The sequence below is a fragment of the Mustelus asterias genome, unplaced genomic scaffold (genome assembly GCF_964213995.1).
Source record: "Mustelus asterias unplaced genomic scaffold, sMusAst1.hap1.1 HAP1_SCAFFOLD_44, whole genome shotgun sequence".
Lineage (NCBI taxonomy): Eukaryota > Metazoa > Chordata > Chondrichthyes > Carcharhiniformes > Triakidae > Mustelus > Mustelus asterias.
In genome coordinates, this window is record NW_027590121.1 from 2144830 (window position 1) to 2169931 (window position 25102).

At 44.9% G+C, this 25102-nt stretch overlaps 3 protein-coding genes and 1 pseudogene across 4 annotated transcripts in view; 2 read left to right on the top strand and 2 right to left on the bottom strand.

Annotated features, from left to right (window-relative positions):
* LOC144483028 (dehydrogenase/reductase SDR family member 1-like) overlaps positions 1 to 25102 on the top strand; it is a 340453-nt gene that overhangs the window by 270684 nt on the left and 44667 nt on the right. The gene's annotated exons all lie outside the window — the stretch shown is intronic.
* LOC144483026 (uncharacterized) overlaps positions 1 to 25102 on the bottom strand; it is a 128984-nt gene that overhangs the window by 36356 nt on the left and 67526 nt on the right. The window lies entirely within an intron of this gene.
* LOC144482994 (uncharacterized) lies at positions 241 to 24558 on the bottom strand (annotated as a pseudogene). The gene is made up of 3 exons (XR_013495968.1): positions 23760 to 24558; positions 10852 to 11154; positions 241 to 4983 (listed from the first exon to the last, which is right to left on the bottom strand). The product of XR_013495968.1 is annotated as an uncharacterized LOC144482994 (transcript).
* LOC144482967 (uncharacterized) lies at positions 15332 to 18333 on the top strand. The gene is made up of 2 exons (XM_078201799.1): positions 15332 to 15479; positions 16736 to 18333. Exons 1-2 carry the CDS (start codon positions 15332 to 15334, stop codon positions 17809 to 17811), a joined length of 1224 nt encoding a protein of 407 aa, XP_078057925.1. The 3' UTR covers positions 17812 to 18333.

Sequence of the window (25102 nt, forward strand, 5' to 3'; positions counted from 1 at the left end):
AATGAGAGTTTTAATTTGTCATGCTTAGTTACAATTTGAGACATGTGAAATGATTCTGACCAATCCTGTACTGGATTGATCTTTGGTTAAACTTCCTGTCAGAGTTGAGAGGGTTGGCTTATGAGGAGAGACTGAGTGGACTGGGACTATACTCACTGGAATTCAGAAGAATGAGAGGAGCTCTTGTAGAAACATATAAAATTATGAAATATAGTACATATAAAATTATGGGAATCGATTGGAAGCAGGGAGGTTGTTTCCACTGGCAGGTGAAACTCAAACTGGGGGGCATCGCCTCAAAATAAGGGGGAGCAGATTTAGGACTGAATTGAGGAGGAACTTCTTCATCCAAAGTTTGTTTATTTATTATTTATTAATCACAAATAAGGCTTACATTAACACTACAGTGAAGTTACTGTGAAATTCCCCGAGTTGCCACACTCCGGCGCCTTTTGTGGCATTCCCTGCCAGTGCTTGTTGAATGTTTTTAAGGCAAGGATAGATAAATTCTTGAACAGTAAAGGAATTAAGGGTTATGGTGAGCGGGCGGGTAAATGAAGCTGAGTCCACGAAATGATCAGCCATGATCTTATTGAATGGCGCAGCAGACTTGAGGGGCCAGATGGCCTACTCCTGCTCCTAGTTCTTATGTAAGGTCGAAAGATTTATTCCTGACGCAATGAAAAGGGAAATTCTGGAATTGGATACTGAAGAAGAGAGTTTAAAAGGAGAGCTTATTCAATAGAAATGTTTCCCAGACCGTGTGGTCATTAGATTAAAACAAAGGAAGGGTGCTGACGTCCATTTGAGAACTTTTAGTCCACCCCTTTTCAAACTAAGGGAGTCTATGTACAAAGAAAGCCCAAGCTAAGGTGGTCTGGAAAACATCATGATGGGGGCACCAATCTGTTCATGAGCTGATCACAAAGCCCCATGATGCCCAGATACTAATTTCATTGGACCGATATATAATGTATGTAATCTATCACCATTCTGATTGGATTGTGTCCAGCCGGGATGAGCTGAGTAACTGGATAAGAATTGATGATATTCTGTGTTGGGTGGAGTTGCACATGGTCAGCCCCTGTGGCTTCTCCCCGCTGGCGTAGCTCAATAAACTGTTTGTCGATAGAATCAGGCTTGAATGTTGAATGATTCTTCTGAGTTCATTCCCCAAAACACACTGGGTACATTACCGCTGGAGACCAGGTATCGCCAAAACCTTCAGACAATACAAAGACTCATGAAAGCCAGTGTCCCAGTTTAAAGACACATCTTTTATCTGACTAACAATCGAAGGGAGAAATTATTGGACAGTGTAATGCCTCTCTAGAAGAGAAGCATCCTTATTTCTCCAATAACTCTGACGTACAATGCTTCGGCTGGATCAATTATACATTCTTCATCAGAAATTCTCCTGCCTTTCATCAGGTGTGAACAAATCATTTTCTATACAAATAAATCCTTAATTACACGTCATATACTTTAGCCAATTGCATTTTATCCTCTGACACAATGGGATTTAATGGTCAGTAGAATCCAGACACTTCCTCCTCCTATTGCTTAGCAACCCCAGACACTTAGCTACAAAGGTCAAAGTTAATGTTCCCACCGGCTCTTACTCCGCCACTGGCCAAACCAGACAAATGCACGTTCTCATGTCTGAGAAGACACTGTCTTATCTGAACAGTGTGAATCAACCCTATTCTTGAAGCTGCCTTGAGAACCTTTCTGTTAGAAACTTCGCTGATAAAGGTTGTCACATTCTGTGGCTGCATTGTTCCGAAGAATGTAGCCTGTCTGTAAGTGTCCCTGTACCATCATGCCTTGCAGCAGCCTGCCTTTGGCTAAAGTTTACAATTGCTTTTAAAAATACAGCTAACATACATTTTAAAATCAGAAAATTCATGTTTAAATCAGAATTAATTGTTTAAATCATTTACTACGTTCGTGTGTGTAGACTGTTCCCTTGTTCGCTTCTGTGTCTGATTCAGAGTCATTTAACTCAATGCTGGTAGTTCTGTTAGTGTCCGAAATGCCTAATAGTTTAAAATTTCTCGAATCTATTAGGAATTTTCTCCAACAGTTTGCCATTGTGGAGCTCGGAGTACAGCACTTGTTTCAGGAGTCTTGTTTCGGGACTTGTGTACAATGTGGCCCGCCCATCGCAGCTGGTCAAGTGTGACCAGTGCCTCGATACTGGGGATATTGGCCTGGGAGAGGACACTCACATTGGTACACCTATCCTGCCAGTGGATTTGCAGGATTTTGCGGAGGCAACATTGGTGACATCTCTCCAGGGATTTGAGGTGTCTGCTGTACATTGTCCATGTTTCTGATGGATACAGGAGGGCAGGGACCACGGCTGCTCTGCAAACCATGAGCTTGGTGCTGGATTTGAGGTCTCGGGCTTTGAACTCTGTTCCTCAGGCGTCCGAAGCCTGCACTGGTGCATTGGAGTTGATGCTGGATTTCATCGTCGATGCCTGCCGATACCGACAGGAGGCTCCCGAGGTGTGGGGCTCACCGTGGATCTTGATGGTCAGGAGGGGAGTTGTATTGGGCTGCGAGAGAACCTTTGTTTCCCGGATGTTTAGTCAGAGGCCCATTCTCTCATCTGCCTCAGTGAATGTGTTGACAATAGTTGGTAGATCAGACACTTTTTTTTCATTCATTTGTGGGACATGGTATCACTGGCTGGCTAACATTTATTGTAAGGAGTCTATCAATACCAGGTTAAAGTCCAACAGGTTTATTTGGTAGCAAACGCCACTAGCTTTCAGAGCACTGCTCCTTTGTCAGGTGAGTGGGAGATCTGCTCAAGTCTTAAAGGTGCAGACAATTTGAGTGGAGGGAGCATTAGCACAGGTTAAAGAGATGTGTGTTGTCTCTAGACAGGACAGCCAGTGAGACTCTGCAGGTCCAGGCAAGCTGTGGGAGTTACAGATAGTGTGACATGAACCAAGATCCCGGTTGAAGCCGTCCTCATGTGTATGAGCTGTGTATGAGCAGATCTCCCACTCACCTGACGAAGGAGCAGCGCTCCGAAAGGTAGTGGCTTTTGCTACCAAATAAACCTGTTGGACTTTAACCTGGTGTTGTTCGACTCCTTACTGTGTTTACCCCAGTCCAACGCCGGCATCTCCACATCATAAAATTTATTGCCCATCCCTAGTTACCCGAGGGCAGTTGAGAGTTAACCATATCGCTGTGGCTCTGGAGTTACATGTCGGCCAGACCAAGTAAGAACAACAGATTTCCTTCCCTAAAGGACATTAGTGAACCAGATGGGTTTTTCCGACAATCGACAATGGTTTCATGGTCATCAGTAGATTCTTAATTTTTTTTATTGAATTCAAATTCCACCGTCTGCCGTGGGGGGATTCAAACCCGGGGTCCCCAAAATATTAGCTGAGTTTCTGGATTAATAGTCTAGTGATAATACCACTAGGCCATCACTTCCCCCCCCCAGAGTCTGCATACTGCAGCCTGATGACTGAGATTGGGCTGGTCTTGGTTCTGGCCTGGAGGGGTGGGACATTGAAAGGTTCCCACTGGTCCAGTAGGTTAGCTCGACTCCAGCAGGGAGCTTCATGGTGCTGGGGTGGAGTGTTGCTGCGGGGAAGGTGGGGATGAACGTTGGTGCAATGACGCAGCCCTGCTTGACCCCAGTTTGCACTCATACTGATCGCCTCACCATAGGAAGGATGTGATTGCACGGGAGGGGGTGCAGAGGAGGTTCACCAGGATGTTGCCTGGGATGGAGCAGCTGAGCAACAAGGAGAGACTCGATAGGCTTGGATTGTCTTTTTTAGAGCAGAGAAGGGTGAGGGGGGACATGATTGCGGTGTATAAGATTGTGAGGGGTATGGACAGGGTGGATAGGAAGCAACTGTTCCCCTTAGCTGAAGGGTCAATAACGAGGGGGCATCATTTTAAGGTGAGGGACAGGAGGTTTTGGGGGATTTGAAGAAAAATGGTTTCACCCAGAGGGTGGTGGGAGTCTGGAATTCACTGTCTGGGAGGGTAGTGGAGGCGGGAAACCTCACAACCTTTAAAAAGCACATGGATGGGCACTTGAATGTTTTGACAGTTCAAACACCATCAGCCAAGTGCTTGAAAATGGACTAGTGCAAATTTAGTATAGTTTTGTCAGTGCAGACTCGATGGGCTGAAAGGCCTCTTCTGTACTGTATGACTCTATGACTTGTGAACTCGCTGGTGTTTCTGCAGTCGGGATGACTGAGTGAATCCCTTCCCACACAAGGTGCAGGGGAATGGCCTCTCCCCAGTGTGAATTCGCTGGTGTGTCCGCAGGGCAGATGATGATCTGAATCTCTTTGTGCAGTGAGAGCAGCTGAAAGGTCTCTCCTCAGTGTGAATGCGCTGGTGGGACATCATTAGCTGAGAGCTTTTGAAATCCCTCCCACAGTCAGAGCATTTAAAGGGTCTCTCTTGGGTGTGAGTGACATTGTGCCTCAGCAAGTAGGGCAACTGACTGAAACCTTTCCCACACACAGAGCAAGTGAACGGCCTCTCCCCAGTGTGAACTAACTGGTGTCTCCGCAGGCCTGATGCCACACTGAATCCTTTCCCACACACAGAGCAAGTGAACGGCCTCTCCCCAGTGTGAACTCGCTGATGGCTCTGCAAATCAGTTAACTGAGTGAATCCCTTCCCACACACAGAGCAGATGAAAGGTCTCTCCCCAGTGTGAAATTGATGGTGTCTCTGCAGACTGGATAACCGAGTGAATCCTTTCCCACACTCAGAGCAAGTAAATGGCCTCTCCCCAGTGTGAACTCGCTGGTGTCTCTGTAAATCAATTATCTGAGTGTATCCCTTCCCACACACAGAGCAGGTGAACGGCCTCTCCCCAGTGTGACTGCGTCGATGAATTTCCAGCTGAGATGGAAAACTGAATCCTTTCCCACATTCCCCACATTTCCACGGTTTCTCCATGGTGCGGGTGTCCTTGTGACTCTCCAGGTTAAACAATCAGTTAAATCTCACACAGAACACGGATACAGTCTCTCCCCGCTGTGAATGCTGCGATGTATTTTCAGGCTGTGTAACTGGTTAAAGCTCTTTCCACACTCAGTGCACTGGAACACTCTCACTCGGGTGTGTGTCTCGGTGCTTTTCCAGTCACACTGAAATTTAAAATCTCCTGAAGCAGACAGAACAGAGAAACATTTCCATTCTGGATTCAAAGGTCGATAATATTCAGATCCCGACGAATTGAGGACTCTGTCAGATATTGATGTGACGTTTGGTTTGAGATTTCTGTCTGTAAATCCTCACCTTCTAATATCCTGTAAAAGGAATTTACAAAAGTCATCAATGTCAGTACAAGATAGAAATTCAGAACAGACAGTTCAAGTTTCTGTGGAACATTCTTTCCTCTCTCATTCCCCAAAAGGTGTAAATCTCCATCCCACACACTCTCCCTCCATTCTCACTCTGCTGTGTCTAATATTCACCCTCCCAATTCTCCTGAAGGTGCTGATTGAGGCTGATTGACAGATCCATGCTCACTGCTTCCTGTCCTGGACACAGGGAGCTGAAAATCTCCATGCAGGCTGCCAGACAGATATCTATAATACTGGATAAAAGTGTAATATACAGGACATTATTTGCATAGTGATAGAGCAGGTATTTGAGGAAGATTTATACTTGGGTAGGGAGAGCACATGATCTGGAACTCGCTGCCTATGAGGATGGTAGAACAGAAGATGAATGGGAAAAACATCCCATGATATAGTGGGATCTGGAAAGCAGAATTTATTTCCCTTTCCAAAAGAGAAAATGCTGGAAAATCTCAGCAGGTCTGGCAGCATCTGTGAGGAGAGAAAAGAGCTGACGTTGAGGCCAGATGACCGTTTGTCAAAGCTATTTCCCTTTCTTTCCTTCTCTGCCACCGCTCTGCCTCGTCAATAAGACATTGGGACTCAGAGGGTTGATGCAGTTTGATGGACAAGTTGTCTCCATTCTGAACACTGGGGAACAAGCTCCTCCCACTCATTGACAATATTACCCCCGAAATCGATGCCGGCCTGCGCATGCGCCTTGTTGTATATTGCCCCCAATAAAGATGGCGGCCGTGAACGCGGCCCGAACATGAGGAGCTGCGGTATCGCTCGGTACAAACTGGGTCCGTGAAGCTCTTTACCGAGGTTCGTGGCTGACACAACCTGCTTACGCAGCGTTTCCGTCCACCCGCGAGATCCCTCGCCCCCTCCGTACCGTCAATCACCGCTAACCTATCTCCGAGCCGAAAAAACAGCCCCGTCTTCGTCGTCATTACCCACACTGCGCATGCCCCAGTCAGAGCGGGCCCCGCCCCTCATTCACTGTGATTGGTTGGAGGACCAGCCTCTCCCACTCGGACCTCCAACCGCGCCCCTTGTCTCCCCATTGGTGCGCGCTACCGTCAATCAGCCGGGCATTGTGACGGTGACTTGCTGCTTGTCCAATAATAACAGTGACAGAGTCTCAGTGTAACAATGACACACACAGACTCCAATACAATCAGAGTGGGGATGGAGCACAGAGACAACACAGCAAAGCACTGACTTACTCTGAGTGTAACAATGACACACACAGACTCCAATACAATCAGAGTGGGGATGGAGCACAGAGACAACACAGCAAAGCACTGACTTACTCTGAGTGTAACAATGACACACACAGACTCCAATACAATCAGAGTGGGGATGGAGCACAGAGACAACACAGCAAAGCACTGACTTACTCTGAGTGTAACAATGACACACACAGGCTCCAATACAATCAGAGTGGGGATGGAGCACAGAGACAACACAGCAAAGCACTGACTTACTCTCAGTGTAACAATGACACACACAGGCTCCAATACAATCAGAGTGGGGATGGAGCACAGAGACAACACAGCAAATCACTGACTTACTCTGAGTGTAACAATGACACACACAGGCTCCAATACAATCAGAGTGGGGATGGAGCACAGAGACAACACAGCAAAGCACTGACTTACTCTGAGTGTAACAAATATAATGTTTGTTCAAATAATAAGAGTCACGTTGCAATATGTTAGTGAACACAGCATTAGATCCAATGTAATGGTAATACAGTCAGTATCTAGTGCACCAGAACCAAAGTTTAAGTTTCATTTGATGGTGTGAGTGAGTCATGGTCTATTGATATAATGTATTTAGATTCCGGTGTGTGTTACTCTGCCACTGTCAGTATCAGACAATAACCTGTCTGTTATTCCAATTCTGCTGTATTTTACATTCTGCTGTATTTCTGCTGTACTTTAACCTGGTATTGTTAAAACTCTTACTGTATTTTACAACTGCAGCTCCTGGGGCTGATTGGAGTCTGGTATAATCATCACAAAGGTTGGTTTCAGTGTCTCTGAGGTCATTTTAACTGCAGGTAATCTGACAAGGGAGACAAGAGGCCCAACAAACATTCGATTACAATAGGAGGACAAGGTGTAAGGGAGCAATGATATTTTAAGGTGTCTGTGTTATGGTGAGTGTCACTGGGAGGTGAGTGATAAAATAGAAGTGGAAACATCACGACAGATACATGTGACTGACTCGGCCTGACTGAGAGCTGTTATAGTCAAGGCGAGAATAATGAGGACATGACGAACTCCAGGGATTTCTGATATCTGAGGTGTATCTGTTGGAGGAACTGAAAATAATCAGTTCCTCCTCATGGTTATCTCCAGTTCGCAAGTTACACAGACACACAGGAAAGAGATCTGACAGATCATCAAACCCAATATTTTAATCTTCTGTTTGAGACACATTATGACCGAAAAGATCAAACATTAAAACCTTAGGAGAGAAACATTCAGAATGTCACAAAGATGAGTGAACTGTCCAATTAATCCCATTCACCAGAACTCTGCCAATTTACCTTCTGCACGTATTTATCCAATTCCCTTTGAAAGTTACTATTAAACCTGCTTCTAGCACCTGTCAGTTTGCGCATTCCAGATCATATGAAGTTATTGTGTAAAAAATTCTCCTTATCACCCCCTCCAGTTCTGTTGTCAATTATGTTAAATCTCTGTATCATCTGCTTACAGACCCTCCTGCACCTGGGAAATAGATTCTCTCCATCGACAGACTTCCTGCTCCTGGGAGATAATTTCTCTCCATTGATATTATCATAAATCATTTGTCATTTTAAACATCTCTATTAAATCGCCCCATCACATTCCCTAATCTAAGATGGATAACCCATGTTTTTCCTGCCCTGAAGAATTATATGGACTCAAAATGTTAACTGTTTCTCTCTGAACAGATGCCGCCGGATCTGCCGGGTTTTTCTGCTTTTCTCCCTGTTTTTCCTTCTATAATCAATCAGAAACTCTTCATGATTTTGAACATCTTGATCAAATAGGAACACAAAGAGCCTGAGAGAGATACAGAGGGAGAGACAGAAAGACTGAGAGAAAAATTTAGAAAGATTTTAAAAAGTAGAAAGGAGGCAATCAAAGATAAAAGCTGAGAAACAGAGGAAACAAGCAATAGAGAGAATGATATAGAATTTAAGGGAGCAGGCTATCAGTTCCCAGCTATGGGGAGCAGAGTCGGCATCTCCACATCAGAGCAGAGGGAACTCAGTGGGCGGCACGGTATCACAGCGGTTAGCACTGCTGCTTCACAGCTCCAGGGACCTGAGCTCGATTCCCGGCTCGGGTCGCTGTCTGTGTGGAGTTTGCACACTCTCCTCGTGTCTGCGTAGGTTTCCTCCGGGTGCTCCTTCCTTCCTCCAAAGATGTGTGGGTTAGGCTGATTGGCCATGCTAAATTTGCCCCTTAGTGTTCTGAGATGTGTAGGTTAGAGGGATTAGCGGGTAAATATATGTAGGGATATGGGGGTCGGGCCTGGGTGGGATTGTGGTCGGTGCAGACTCGATGGGCCGAATGGCCTCCTCCTGCACTGTAGGGTTTCTATGATTCAGAAACTGATCCACAGACACAGCTGGTTATATCTGCGAATGGAAACTCTGAACAGAAATAACTGGCTCATTTGTAAATGTCACCACAATGTGATCTGTGTGACTCTGCCCTGACTCTGTGGACAGATAAAGGTCACATTGACAGATGTTCTCACCAGATTGTGGTCCCTGGATTTATTTTCTGCTCAGAAGTGAGATGTGAGGTTTGGAACCGGCAGCAGAGAAACAGGAAGTTGTGTTACCTGAGAATGAAACAGCCGGTGTCAGTTTGATGTTATCACTGTGAACAGTCTTCCTTCCTGTGAGGGTGAACTCACTCTGACAGCATCAAGAACAATACACAGATTGCTACTGGTCTCAGCATTACATTCAGCTCCATTCCTGTTTTAAACAATAAAGAAAGGAGATTATTTGGACTTTTAACAGATTCACTGAATTGGGAGATAGACTGAGGGTCATCACTGGGAGAAATGAGGAGGAATTAGAGAACAAATGAGTTTTCCCAAACAGGGTTATTAGAAAAGAGGAGATTTAAAGTGAGTCAGGGCCTGTCAGAGGCAGTGGGAGAGAGAAACAGAGAGGATTGAATCTCCATCAATTAGATGTTTTCTCAGACAGCGAAGAGAGATGAAGTGTGTTTGTGCTTTTTCAGAGAGAGGTAATGAGAGAGAGAAAACAATGAATAAGTTTAAGCAGATCTGAAATAGGAAGGTTAAATGAGTGAGTGTTTGAAAGAAAGATAGAGAGACATTAAGTGATGAACACAGTATCTGAGAGGAGAGAGGTTAAGTGAATGTGAGAGAGGAGCGAGGTTAGAGTGTAAGAGAGGTGGAAGGTAAGGTGTGAGTGAATGCCTGGAGAGAAAGAGCGATGTTCAGTGAGTGTGAGAGAGGTGAGAGATGTTAAGTGATTGAGTTTCTGAGGGAGAGGAGATGTTAAGTGAGTGAATGTCTGAGAGGAGAGCAGGTTCACACCCAGGGGTCACTGAGAATGATCAAAATAAGGAGATCACCCAGAAAACTACCAACAGGAAACTTCAGCTGAACACATCACTCATTCTTAAATGGTCAGTCAGGGCTCTGTTGCTGCTCAGCTTCTCTCTGTTCTGTTTATAATAGTTAAAGGCTGATAGGAGTGAGGTTTATTTAAAAGGATAGTGTATGGGAAGCACACAACAAAACTGAGAATTTTTGGATACACACTGCAGCTCCTTCTCTATTTGGGAATCAAATTGTTGTCTAATTGTCCCAGCAGTTAACAGGCTCCTTTGAACGTCTCCAGCTGCTACTTTGATGCAGACTTCAACCAATTTATTTGACGCCAGTTTCTGTTCAATAAACCAGGACTGACACACACACATTAAAATGTTTTAGACTTTTTTTCATTTTTAGTCTGGAAACCTAAACCTGCCGTTTCACTCTCAGTCAAGAATAGATCCCAGTTTTACACCAATCTTTGACACACGTTTCCAGCATTCACCATTGTTCTTCCTGACTCTAAACACAGTTGTAAAGGAGCTTCTGTTCCGTGTCTAGGAGCTCTGAACCATGGAAAAGAACGACTGGGACACATTTCTCACACACTTCAGGATTCACCCACACAGGGACTTTGCTGTCAGTGAAAAGTGACGAAAAAGACCAAAGTGCTGTGTGACCCTCTCAGCGAGACGCTGAAGGACTGTGTCTAGAATGAAGTTCTGTTCCTACTGTGTGACCCTCCCTCAGATTGCCCTTTCTGAGCTCCAGCCTGGTGACGTTAAACACTCAAATGGAAAAGACAAAAATCTACAACAATGATTCAATCAAATGTCTGTTTCACATTTATTCAGAATATCAAACCTCAACAGAAGAAAAAAGTCAGAGAGAACATGATTCAGACCTGGATATGATTAACAGCATCGATAAGTGTAGAATCCAAACCTGGCAGTCGTTTGTGAACTTGCCGGTGTGTTAGCAGGTGGGATGACTGAATAAATCCCTTTCCACAGACATTACAGGTGAACGGCCTCTCCCCAGTGTGAACTCGCTGGTGATTCAATAGGTTGGATGAACGAGTGAATCACTTCCCACACACGGAGCAAGTGAATGGCCTCTCCTCACTGTGAACCTGCTGGTGTGTCAGAAGGTTGTATGAACGGGTGAATCCCTTCCCACATTCAGAGCAGGTGAACGGTCGATCTCCTGTATGGAGTTGCTGGTGTATCAGAAGGTTGGCATATCACCGCATTATAGGGAGGATGTGGAAGCATTGGGAAGGGTGCAGAGGAGATTTACCAGGATGTTGCCTGGTATGGTGGGAAGGTCTTATGAGGAAAGGCTGAGGGACTTGAGGTTGTTTTCGTTAGAGAGAAGAAAGTTAAGAAGTGACTTAATAGAGGCATACAAGATGATCAGAGGATTAGATAGGGTGGATAGTGAGAGCCTTTTTCCTCGGATGGTGATGTCTAGCATAAGGGGACATAGCTTTAAATTGAGGGGTGAGAGATATAGGACAGATGTCAGAGGTAGGTTCTTTACTCAGAGAGTAGTAAGGGTGTAGAATGCCCTGCCTGCAGCAGTAGTGGACTTGCCAACATTAAGGGCATTTAAATGGTCATCGAATAAACATATGGATGATATTGGAATAGTGTAGGTTAGATGGGCTTTAGATTGGTTTCACAGGTCGCCGCAACATCGAGGGCCGAAGGGCCTGTACTGCGCTGTAATGTTCTATGTTCTCTTGTCTTTGATGTGGAGATGCCGGCGTTGGACTTGGGTGAACACACTAAGAAGTCTCACAACACCAGGTTAAAGTCCAACAGGTTTATTTGGTAGCAAATACCATAAGCTTTCGGAGCGCTGCTCCTTCGTCAGATGGAGTGAAAATGTGCTCTCCATGTGTTGTGAGCACATTTCCACTCCATCCGACGAAGGAGCAGTGCTCCGAAAGCTTATGGTATTTGCTACCAAATAAACCTGTTGGACTTTAACCTGGTGTTGTGAGACTTCTTACTCCATTGTCTTTGAACAGGGAAGGAGAATTGTTTGTTCTGTCTGTGACAATACACAAACAGGCCATTCGGTTTATCGAGTCTGTACTGGAGTTTATACTCCACATGAGTCTCCTCTCATTCTGATCACCACATCTCAGCTTTTCAGTTGATTTTTCCAATCGCTTTTCTCTCATAGGCTCAAATATTTTCCTTTTGAAAGCATCTAAAGTATTTGTGTCAACCACTTCCAGTCGCAGTGAGTTCCATATTCTAACAACTGTCTGAAGAAAGAAACATCTCCTATTTTCTTGTCTGATTTATTTGTTGTCTGTTCATGGTTCCCAGTCATGGAAAAACCAACAAGTGGAAACATTCCATTCACATCTACCTACTTATCCCATTCAGAAAGCCCATATCAGAAGAGACAGCATTTTCTCTCGGTTTGAGCTTGTTGTGTGTAAATCCTCCCTTTCTAACCCACCGTAAAAAAAACTATCCAAAATTCATCACGATCGAAAATCCAGGTACAAGTAATTCAGAAAGCTATTATTTGTTATGAGGGGAATGGAGTAAAAGCAGGGAAGTTATGTTTCAGTTGCACACGGTGAGTCTGTATCTGGAGCAATGTCTACATTATCGATTTCCTGATTTAAGGAAAAATATAAGTGCATTAGATGTTCATAGTAGGTTTAGTAGACTAATACCTGGAATAGGTGGATAGTCTGATGAGGAGCAGTGAGACAGTCTCTGCTCGAGTTTAAAAGAGTAAGAGGCAACTTCATTTAAACCCTTCAGATCCTGAAAGGTCTCGGATGTGGAGAGGAGTCATAGAGGTTTACAGCATGGAAACAGGCCCTTTGGCACAAATTGTCCATGCTGTCCCTTTTTTTAATCCCTAAGCTAGTCCCAATTGCCCGTGTTTGGCCCATATCCCTCTATACCCATCTTACCCATGTAACTTTCTAAATGCTTTTCAAAAGACAAAATTGTACCCGCCTCTACTACTACCTCTAGCAGTTTGTTCAAGACACTCACCACCCTCTGTATGAAAATATTGCCCCTCTGGACCTTTGTATCTCTCCCCTCTCACCTGAAATCTATGCCCTCTAGTTTTAAACTCCCCTACCTTTGCAAAAGGATATTGACTATCTCGCTGATCTATTCCCCTCATTATTTTATAGACCTCTACAAGATCACCCCGATACCTCCTGCGCTCCAGAAAAAAAAGTCCCAGTCTGTCAGTCTCTCCTTATAACCATCAAGTCCCTTTAGCATCCTAGTAATCTTTTCTGCACTCTTTCTAATTTAATAACATCCTTTCTATAATAGGGTGACCAGAACTGCACACAGTATTCCAAGTGTATTCTTACCAATGTCTTGTACAACTTCAACAAGACGTCCCAACTCCTGTATTCAATGTTCTGACCAATGAAACCAAGCACGTCGAATGCCTTCTTCACCACTCTGTCCACCTGTGACTCACTTTCAAGGAGCTATGAACCTGTACCCATAGATCTCTTTGGGGAGAGTAAAAAAACAATGCGCTACCATTAACTGAGTGAGTCCTGCCCTGGTTCAATCTACCAAAATGCATCACCTCGCATTTATCTAAATTAAACCCCATCTGCCATTCGTTAGCCCACTGGCCCAATTGATCAAGATCCCGTTGCAATCCGAGATAACCTTCTTCACTGTCCACTATGCCACAAATCCTGGTGTCATCTGCAAACTTACTAACTATGCCTACTAAATTCTCATCCACATCATTAATATAAATGATAAATAACAGTGGTCCCAACACCAATGCCTGAGGCACACCGCTGGTCACAGTCCTCTAGTTTGAAAAACAATCCTCTACAACCACCCTCTATCTTCTGTCATGAAGGGGCAGCGCTCTGAAAGCTTGTGGCTTGTGCTACCAAATAAACCTGTTGGACTTTAACCTGGTGTTGTGAGACTTTTTCTGTCATCAAGCCAATTTTGTACCTATTTGGCTACCTCACCCTGGATCCTGTGAGATTTAACCTTATGCAACAACTTACCATGTGGTATCTTGTCAAAGACCTTGCTAAAGGTCATGTAGAGAATATCAACTGCACTGCCCTCATCTACCTTCTTGGTTACCCATTCAAAAAACTCAATCAAATTTGTGAAATATGATTTTCCACTCCAAAGCCATGCTGTCTCTAAATGCCACTCAAATGACTATCTCTAATCAGTCCTTGTGTCTCTAAATGCCTGTAGATCCTGTCTCAAAATACCTTCTAAAAATTTGTCAGAATTGTTGTTTACTCTTAGAAACATAGAAACATAGAAAAACTACAGCACAAACAGGCCCTTCGGCCCACAAGTTGTGCTGAACACATCCCTACCTTCTAGACCTACCTATAACCCTCCATCATATTACGCTCCATGTACTCTTATGGGAGAATCTCGGGGTCACTGTTTAAAAAACAGTGCTGCCCATAGAGACAGAGATGAGATGTTTTTCTCTCAGTGGGTTGTGACTCTTTGGATCTCCGTTCCTCAAAAGTGGAAGTAGAGCCTGATTTCAATTAGATATATCTCTTGGGGCGAAAGGGATATTATGGGGTGGGGGGTGGGATTAGGGTATTGAATTTGAGGATCAGCCATGACTATAATGAATGGCAGGGAATGCTGAAAGAGCTGAATGGTCTACTTCCGCTTCTATGTAAACATGAAGAGCCTGGGGCTGAAGTGTAACCAAAAGACTATAAGACATAGGAGCAGAATTGGGCCACTCGGCCCATTGAATCTGCTCCACCATTCAATCATGGCTGATATTTTTCTCATCCCCATTCTCCTACCTTTTCCCCATAACCCCTGATCTGCTTATTAATCAACAACCTATCTATCTCTATCTTACAGACACTCAATGATCTGGCCTCCACAGCCTTCTGCAACAGAGTTCCACAGATTGACCACTCTCTGGCTGAAGAAATTCCTCCTCATCTCTGTTTTAAAGGATCATCCCTTTAGTCTGAGGTTGTGCCTCTGGTTCTAGTTTTCCCTACTCGTGGAAACATCCTCTCCACATCCACTCTGTCCAGGCCTCGCCATATCCTATAAGTATATTCCTCCTCAACCTTCTAAACTCCAACGAGTACAAAAGCCGTGTAACCGCTTCATGTAAGTACTCTGGGATGCAACCTCTCATACTGAATATGTACATGACCCATTAACTTCTCTCGGCTGCAAACGTGAGGTGCAGCCTGGGAGTGGGTGAAGCTGTTTGAAAATCTATTGCTCATTGTTGGTCTGCAAAAGGATCCGGTGGGTGCATTAGGACCCGGTGGGAGCAGAAACACAAAGACCCGCCCACTCACGGTTGCGTCACCAAGACACCAACGCATGCGCTCTACTCCCCGCTGAATCAAGATGGCTGCCGTTAATCTGAGCTTCGTCTCGAGAAAAAGACCTGAAGCTGCAAACACGGGACCTACGGGCTCATATTCGAGGTTTGAGGCCTTCACCAGATATTTAAACACCCTCTACGTCCATCCGCCGCTTCCATTGCTCCCTCTACGTTTCTGCATCCTTACCGGCTGCTGATGAGACACAGGAACTTCTCTCCAGTTGCTTTCACCCGCACTGCGAACGTCGTTGCTTACTGCGCATGTGCATCCCTCCGGTGCAAAAAATAGGGAACCCTTCCTATTGGTCCGGGCCCTCATTCACTCCGATTGGTTGGAGGACCAGCCGCTCCCGTTCGGTCCTCCAGTCCCGCCCCCTCTTCCTATTGGTCCGGAGCTGCCGTCAATCAGTGCCCGGGCATTGTGATGTGGAGCATGCGCAGTGTCATTGCTGTCCTTGGCGCTTGTTTGTCCCGGAGAAGCGGAGTCAGCGTTAGGCGGTGGCTGGGAGGATTTGGAAACACTTTGTGGATCCGCAAACCCTTCAGAATCATTGTCAGCTCCCTGGTTTGCAGCTGCGGGGCTTCTCCCTCCCTCCCTCCCGGGAACAGGCCCAGGTTAACGGCCCCATCCTGGCTCAGCCACTGGAGGATGGTTCACATCAGAGGATGGGGGAGGGGGACAATAAATAAGAGGTTACACTTTGGCCTCAAATCAATGAGGACTCTGATCTCTGGGAAGGAAGGAAACCCTGGGAGGTGGGCGGGGAGGATTCACAAACACCCGCTGGAGGCCCCAACACCCCCAATAAGACCCATTGGTTTTATTGTCAGTCTGCAGACAGCAGCTGGAGAACTGAACCCAGTAAGAAGTTTAACAACACCAGGTTAAAGTACAACAGGTTTATTTGGTAGCAAACACCATTAGCTACCATTCGGTGTTTGCTACCAAATAAACCTGTTGGACTTTAACCTGGTGTTGTTAAAACTCTTACTGTGTTCACCCCAGTCCAACACCGGCAACTCCACATCAGAACTGAACTCAGACAGAGGAGAGGGAGGGAGAAAACTGGGAGTGGAGAAAAGAAATGGTGAGATGGGTTTGGATTTCAGCCCAGGGAGGAGGGAGAGTTTGTGGGACAGGAATTTATTGATTTGAGGAACAAGAGAGGAAGAAATGTTCCAGAGAATTAGAATTGCCTGTTCAAAATTTCTATCCTGGACTGACAGTGATTGATTTTGTAAACTCCTTTTACAGGTGAGGTGAAGAAACATCACATCAAAATCAGACAGAGTCTCGATTCACTTGGACTTAAATATCCTCAGACTTTGAACGTGGAAGGAGAAATGTTTGTCTTCTGGCTGGAGGAGAAGATTTCAAACATCAGTGTGACTGAAAAAGCACCAAGATACCCACACACCTGAGTGAGAGTGTTTCAGTGAGTTGACTGTGGAAAGAGCTTTATCCAGTTACGCAGCCTTAAAAAACATCACACCATTCACAGCAAGGAGAAACTGTACACGTGTTCTGTGTGTGGATGAGGCTTCAACTGATCGTTTAACCTGGAGAAACATAAGGACACCAGTATCATGGAGAAACCGTGGAAATGTGGGGACTGTGGGAAAGGATTCAGTTACCCTTCCCTGCTGGAAAATCATCGGCGCAGTCACACTGGTGTTCACCTGTTCTGTCTGTGGGGAGGGATTCATTCAGTCATCTGGCCTTTGGTCTCACCAGAGAATTCACACTGAGGAAAAGCCATTCACCTGCACCTCCTGTGGGAAGAGGTTCAGGCATTCTTCAGCACTCACTGTGCACCAACGCAGTCACACCGGGGAGAGACCATTCATCTGCTCCGACTGTGGGAAGGGATTCACTCAGTCATTCCACCTGCTGTCACACCAGCGAGTTCATACTGGGGAGAGGCCGTTCACCTGCTCCGACTGTGGGAAGGGATTCACTGGGTCATCCCACTTACTGTCACACCAGCGAGTTCACATTGAGGAGAAGCCATTCAGCTGCACTGACTGTGGACGGAGTTTCAGACAGGCATCCTCCCTCATTGCACACCAGCGAATTCACACTGGGGAGAGACCGTTTACTTGCTTTGTGTGTGGAAAGGGATTCACAGTTTTACCCACACTGCTGAGACACCAGAAAATTCACACTGAAGAGAAGCCATTCAGCTGCACTGACTGTGGAAAGAATTTCAGGCAGTCATCCAACCTCACTGCTCACCGACGCACTCACACTGCACAAAGACCATTCACATGCTCCGTGTGTGGGAAGGGATTCAATCGGTCATCCAACCTCTCTGCTCACCAGCGAGTTCACACAGGGGAGAGGCCATTCACTTGCTCCGCGTGTGGGAAGGGATTCGCAAAGTCTTTCAACCTGCTGGCTCACCAACGCACTCACACTGAGAGGCCATTCAACTGCTCTGTGTGTGGGAAGGGATTCACTCAGTCACAATGGCTCCTGAGACATCAACAAGTTCACAAGTGACTGCAGGGGTTGGATTTTGCTGTTTTTGCTGCTGTTCAGTGTTGACTGACAATATTTTATTTCTGCTGATGTTAACAAACCCTATAACTAGCTGGAATTTAATATTCTGGAAGTGTCACTGATTTTCAGGGCTGCAATGTCACTTTTTAAAAGCACCACCAGTGATCTTACCCCTTAATTGAAGAACTCTCAACAGGAACCTGTTTAGAATAAAATTAAGAACTTTTGCTTCAATTCTAATTTGATCTTTGGGCAAAATCTACAATTCATTCTCTGAAAGATCCATCTGCAAGGCACAAAGTATTTATTTTCAATGCTTGTATTCAGATTTTCTGGAAAGCTACTCTTTGATTTTTAAGGGCTATTTTTTGGTTTCCAGGGGATCATTTTCCATTCTCAGTAACTCCTTTATTAGTGATGTAGTCACGTAGTAACATTACCTTTTGTGTTTCTGTTAGTTTACTTCTTTGAATAAGATAGCACAAATACTGAAGACTGTGTATATATTAAATCTTTGAAATTGGAATCTATGAATGATATTTTTTGTTAACTTATTTTAAAAATACTCCCATACTCTCTTTCCAAAATGAGAATTCTAACTATTTGACACAAGGTAACTGAATCAGATGTTTACTGGTTCAGATGGTGGAGCAGGAAAAATCTCTCCCGATTCTGATCTTCATTGTGTGTGGATTTACATTGATAATCCATCAATAACCTCACTACACCAGCTGAGATCAGCTCTGACCGGGGATTCTGTATGTTGTCTGTGAACATTCAACTGCAAATAAAAGCAGTTTAGAATATGAACCTGGATGAATGGATCTCAATTTCTAATGTGATGACCCAAGTGATTGGTAAGTATGTTCACAATATCTGTTTACTCAAATTCCTGAGCTGTAAACCCCACCTCCTGAGATCTATAAAAATAATCAAGACTTGTTCAGCAGAATGGGGAAAGGTCTGCCGATGGTTGGATCATTCCTTTTGAGGCTCACACTGCTATGAAACTAGTTCTGTAGCAGGAAGACACAACTCCTCCACACGTCACTGATAGGCTGCTGAGTCTTTTCTCAAAATAGGTGGCAAAGCTGTTCCTCCAGTTTGAGACTCTGTCTCTGCAGATGTAGCAACATCGGGAGAGACAGAATCTGTGATTGGAGGAGATGGTCCTCACAGTTTCTGTCTGTCCCGTGTACAGGATGATTTATTTTCTTCCAGTAGTTCCTCACAAGACTTAATTTCTGCGGGCCTTTTGGCAAGTCATGTTGCAGTTTTATAGAACCTCAGTTAGGCCGCACTTGGAATATAGTGTTCAATTCTGGTCGCCACACTACCAGAAAGATGTGGAGGCTTTGGAGAGGGCGGAGAGGGTACAGAAAAGATCTACCAGAATGTTGCCTGGCATGGAGGGCATTAGCTATGAGGAGAGGTTGGAGAAACTTGGCTTGTTCTCACTGGAACGACGCAGGTTGAGGGTGATCTGACAAAGTCTGCAAGATTGTGAGGGGCTTGGGCAAAGTGGATAGAAGCTTTTTCCCAGGGTAGAAGAGTCAATTACAAGGGGGCATAGGTTTAAGGTGCGAGGGGCAAGGTTTAAAGGAGGCAGGTTTTTTACCCAGAGGGTGGTGGGTGCCTGGAACTCGCTGCCGGGGGAGGTAGTGGAAGCAGATATGATAGTGAGTTTTAAGGGGCGTCTTGACAAATACATGAATAGGATGTGAATGGAGGAATATGGTTCCCAGAAGGGTAGGGGGTTTCAGTTCAGTCGGGCAGCGTGGTTGGTGCAGGCTTGGAGGGTCGAAGGAATGTTCCTGTGCTGTAATTTTCTTTGTTTTCTTTTGAGGGTGAATTCACCATCCACAGCCGTTCATTTTGAACCCTGGTTTGAAATATTCTCACTCTGGGTTTAAGGCTTCCAGGCGTAATACACATTTAGATCTTACCACCAAACACCAATTCATATCCTCATCCGAGTCCCAGATTTAAATGTGGTTGTCCAAACTAGAAAACATATATAATTTGACTCTTTTTAAACCTGATTCACCGCACCCTGCCACACTAACTACAAGAGATTGTTTTTGGGACCAGTTGTTCCATTAAAGTCTGTGTTGTTCTCAATGATGACAGTTTTAACCTCTCCATAACCTGTCCTAACCCTTCTGCCCTCCAGGGGCTCTGTTTTTCTGATGGTGACATTCCCTGTTTACCCAGTCAGCCCTTGAATTGTTTGTGAATCCAGTCACATGTCGGTTAGACTGGATCAGGGCGGCAGATTTCCTTCCTTAAAGGGCATTAGAGAACCAGATGTGTTTTTACAACAATTAATTCATGCTCATCAATATTTTTATTGAAACGTGGTGGGATTCAAACCCAGGTCCCCAACTCATTATAATAAATAGAGAAAATGCTGGATAAACTCAGCAGGTCTGTTTTATTCAGAATTCCAGCATCTGCTGGATTTTGCTTTACCTCCAAATCATTCTCCTGGATTACTCCTCCTCTGGCTCTAATTCCAGTCAGCTCAGACAACAAAAACAGGTTTCACAAAATCACAAACATTTAAAAAAGGAGGTAGACAAAAGGCAGGTAACTATAGGCTGGTTCGCTTAACTTCTGTAGGAGGGAAAATGCTTGGATCTATCATCAGGGAAAAAATAGCGAGACATCTGGATATAAATTGTCCCATTGGTAAGACGCAGCATGGGTTCATGAAGGGCAGGTCATGTTTGACTAATTTGGTGGAATTCTTTGAGAACATTACATGTGCAGTGGACAATGGGGAACTTGTGGATGTGGTGTGTCTGGATTTCCAGAAGGCATTTGACAAGGTGCCGCACCAAAGACTGCTACATAAGATAAAGGTGCACAGTGCCACGGGTAATGTATTAGCATGGATAGAGGATTGGTTAACGAACAGAAAGCAAAGAGTGGGGGTAAATGGGTGTTTTTCTGGTTGGCGATCAGTGACTAGTGGTTTGCCTCAGGGATCAGTGTTGGGACCGCAATTGTTTACGATTTACATCGATGATTTGGAGGTGGGGACCAAGTGTAGTGTGTCAAAATTCGCAGATGACACTAAGAGCTAAGTGTGCAGAGGACGCTGAAAGTCTGCAAAGGGATATAGATAATCTAAGTGAGTGGGCGAGGGTCTGGCAGATGGAGCACAATGTTGGTAAATGTGAGGTCATCCATTTTGGTAGGAATAACAGCAAAATGGACTATTATTTAAATGGTAAAAAATTGCAGCATGCTGCTGTGCAGAGGGACCTGGGTGTCCTTGTGCAGGAATCTCAAAGAGTTGGTTTGCAGGTGCAACAGGTAATTAAGAAGGCAAATGGAATTTTGTCCTTCATTGCTAGAGGGATGGAGTTTAAAAACAGCAAGATTATTGCAGCTGTAGAAGGTGCTGGTGAGGCCACACCTGGAGTACTGTGTACAGTTTTGGTCTCCTTACTTGAGAAATGATATACTGGCACTGGAGGGGGTGCAGAGGAGATTCACGAGGTTGATTCCGGAGTTGAGAGGGTTGGCTTATGAGGAGAAACTGAATAGACTGGGGCTATACTCATTGGACTTCAGAAGAATGAGGGGAGATCTTATAGAAACATATAAGATTATGAAGGGAATAGATAAGATAGAGGCAGGGAAGTTGTTTCCACTGGCGGGTGAAACTAGAACTTGGGGGCATAGCCTCAAAATAAGGGGAAGCAGATTTAGGACTGAGTTGAGGAGGAACTTCTTCACACAAAGGGTTGTGAATCTGTGGAATTCCCTGCCCAGTGAAGCAGTTGGGGCTACCTCATTGAATGTTTTTAAGGCAAGGATAGATAAATTATTAAACAGTAAAGGAAGTAAGGGTTATGGTGAGCGGGTGTGTAAGTGGAGCTGAGTCCACAAAATGATCAGCCATGAGGGCTCGAGGGGCCAGATGGCCTACTCCTGCTCCTAGTTCTTATGTTCTTCCCACAATCCCCACATTTCCATGGCATCTCCCTGTGACTGCAATTATGTTCCAAAAGGCCAGATGATTGGTTGAAGCTTTCACCACACCTGACTAAACCTCTGACTAACCTGACTAAAACTGAGGATAAAGTATTGGTGTCTGTAAGGGCTAAAAGAATACACTTGGCTTCCTTGTAGATCTGTGGCACCAAGTTCAAGACTCCTTCATGAATCATCCTCTTGGCCTCGAGCTTGTCAACTGCCCATGAGAATCTCACGTTTCAGAATGTTCACTGCTCATTCTTCCAAACCCAATGAGTATCGGTGCAACCCTTCCCCAAAAGACAACGAGTTGGATTCTGCGAGGTCAAAGGACCTTTGTGTGGTCCACCCCCTGGCCTGCTACGATTCCTGTGGTGGGTGGGACGGGAGAATTCTCCCCTACACCTTCACAACCTTTCCTCAAAAGACAACACCTTCATCTTAGGAATGGGCCTGGTGAACTTTCTCTGAACTCATTCCAATGAAAGCATGTCATTCCATAAGTAGGGAGACCAAAACCGCACACAGTATTCCAGCTGCTATCTCAGCAATGTCCTGTGTAGGTGCAGCAAGTTCCCTTTTTCAAACTCCACCCCCTTGCAGTAAAGTCCAACACTCCATTTGCCGCCTTCTTTACTTGCTGTACCTTCATCCTATTTTTTCACGATTCATGTACAAGGACACCCAGATTCCTCTCTACGGCAGTATTCTTCAGTTTCTGTATATTTATAAATTGTTTGCTTCTCTATTCTTCCTGCCAAAGTGGAAAAGCTCCCACTTTCCTGCACTATACTCCATCTGCCATTTTTCTGTCCATTCAGGTAACTTATCTGTGTCCCTTACAGATTTTTTGTAATAACCTCACAGCTTGCTTTTCTACCTATCTTTGTATCATCAATTCTGGCTTCATCCAAGTCATTGATCAAGGTGGCTGTTTTTCTCTCTCTCAGTTGTGGGTGATATTTGTCTCTATTCTCCTGGAAACTGAATGAATCTTGTTCCAAACTGGGTTCAATATCAGACATTTCAGGGAGTCAGGAATCATTCGCCCCTGAACCTACACTGGTAAAACCCCAGGCAGTTCCTCAGTAAGGGTTTTTCTGGTTCCTCACCATATATTAGTCAGGATACTGAAACCCAGCTTTTTTACAGTCCACTCCTGGAGGTCCCACTCCCTGAGCCTACAAAATTCAGCAGTGTCAGTGCTGAAGTTTCACAGTGGGAGTGATTCCCAGAGTAACTGTCAATCAGATCACCATTGATGTCCAGGTTTGTGTATTTTTAGTTATCCTGATGTCTAACACACACACATCAATAAAACAGGGAATTCCTGCAAACAAACTGCAGCTTCTTCTCTATCTGGAGATCCAATGTTTGTTGAATAATTGTCCCGGCGGTTAACAGGCTCCTGTGAACTCATCCAACTCGTATTTTAATACTGACTTTAACAAATATATATTAAATAGGTTTATTTTAAATAAGTTAAAACCAGCCTTAAAATGGTAGATATAGTATAATAACCATAGTACTTTACAGACTGGAAACTTTAACCTGCTGTTTCACTTTGATTTAGGAGCAGATCCCAGTTTTACACCAATCTCTGATTCATGTATCCAGCATTCACCGTCATTCTAAAAACAGAAGTTGCTGCAAAATCTCAATAAGTCTGACAGAATCTGTAAAGTCAGGAACAATTAATGTTTCCAGTTGAATGTGACTCTTCTTCAGTGTCAAAACATTAGATCTGTTTCTCTCTCCAGAGATGCTGTCAGACCTGCTGAGTTTTTACAGCACTTCTTGTTTTTATTTACGAGTTCAGGACTCAGACAAGACAATCCACAATACAAATCTTACAACTGGGCTCGGGTTTATTAACATCAGCAGAAACAGACACCAATGAAAATGGTTGGGACCTCGATGTGATTAACAGCAAAATCCAGTCCTTGCAGTCACTCGTGAACCTGATGGTGTTTCAGCAGGTAAGGTGACTGAGTGAATCCCTTCCCACACACGGAGCAGGTGAATGGCCTGTCCCCAGTGTGAATTCGCTGGTGTGCCTGCAAGTTGGATGACTGAGCGAATCCCTTCCCACACTGAGAGCAGGTGAACGGCCTCTCCCCAGTGTGAACTCGTTGGTGTCTCAGCAGGCTGGATGGATCACAGAATCCCTTTCCACACTGAGAGCAGGTGAATGGCCTCTCCCCAGTGTGAACTGGCTGGTGTCTCAGCAGGCTGGATGAATCACCGAATCCCTTCCCACACTGAGAGCAGGTGAACGGTCTCTCCCCAGTATGAATGCGCTCGTGTGCCCGCAGGCTGGATGACCGAGTGAATCCCTTCCCACACTGAGAGCAGGTGAATGGCCTCTCCCCAGTGTGAACTCGCTGGTGTGTCTGCAGGCTGGATGACCGAGTGAATCCCTTCCCACACTGAGAGCAGGTGAATGGCCTCTCCCCAGTGTGGTTGCGCCGATGTGCTTCCAGCTGTGATGGGGCTCTGTATCTCTTCCCACAGTCCCCACATTTCCATGGTTTCTCCATGGTGCAGGTGTCCTTGCCTCTTTCTTGGGTGGACAATCAGTTGAAGCCTCGTCCACACACAGAACACGGGTACCGTCTCTACCCGCTGTGAATGGTGTGATATTTATTCAGGCTGTGTAACTGGTTAAAGCTCTTTAGTCCGTGCACTAGAACACTCTCACTCGAGTGTGGCAGTGTGTTGATGCTTTTCCAGTCACACTGATGTTTGAAATCTTTTCAAATCAACAAACGGGACAACAATTTCTCCTTCTGGATTCAAAGTCCGATGATATTCAGCTCCCAAGGAATATGACTCTGTCAGATCCAGACGTGACGTTTGAGATTTCGGCCTGTGATTCCTCTTTCAATGTCCTGTAAAACAAGTTTACAAAAGTCATCAGTGTCAGTACAGGATAGAAATTCAGAACAGACAATTCTAGTTTCTATGGAACATTCTTTCCTATTTCAGTCCCAAAAAGCTGTAAATCTCCATCCCACACACTCTCCCTCCATTCTCACTCTGCTGTATCTAATATTCACCCTCCCAATTCTCCCGAAGGTGCTGATTGAGGCTGATTGACAGATCCATGCTCACTGCTTCCTGTCCTGGACACAGAGACCATAACAAATAGGAGCTGCAGTCGGCCAATCGAGTCTTTTAAACTATTCAATGAGATAATTTGTTCATCTACCTCAGCATCATTCTCCCCACACTAAACCCATATCCCTTGATCTCCTCAATATCTAGAAACCAATCAATCTCTCTCTTGAAAATAGTTGATGCC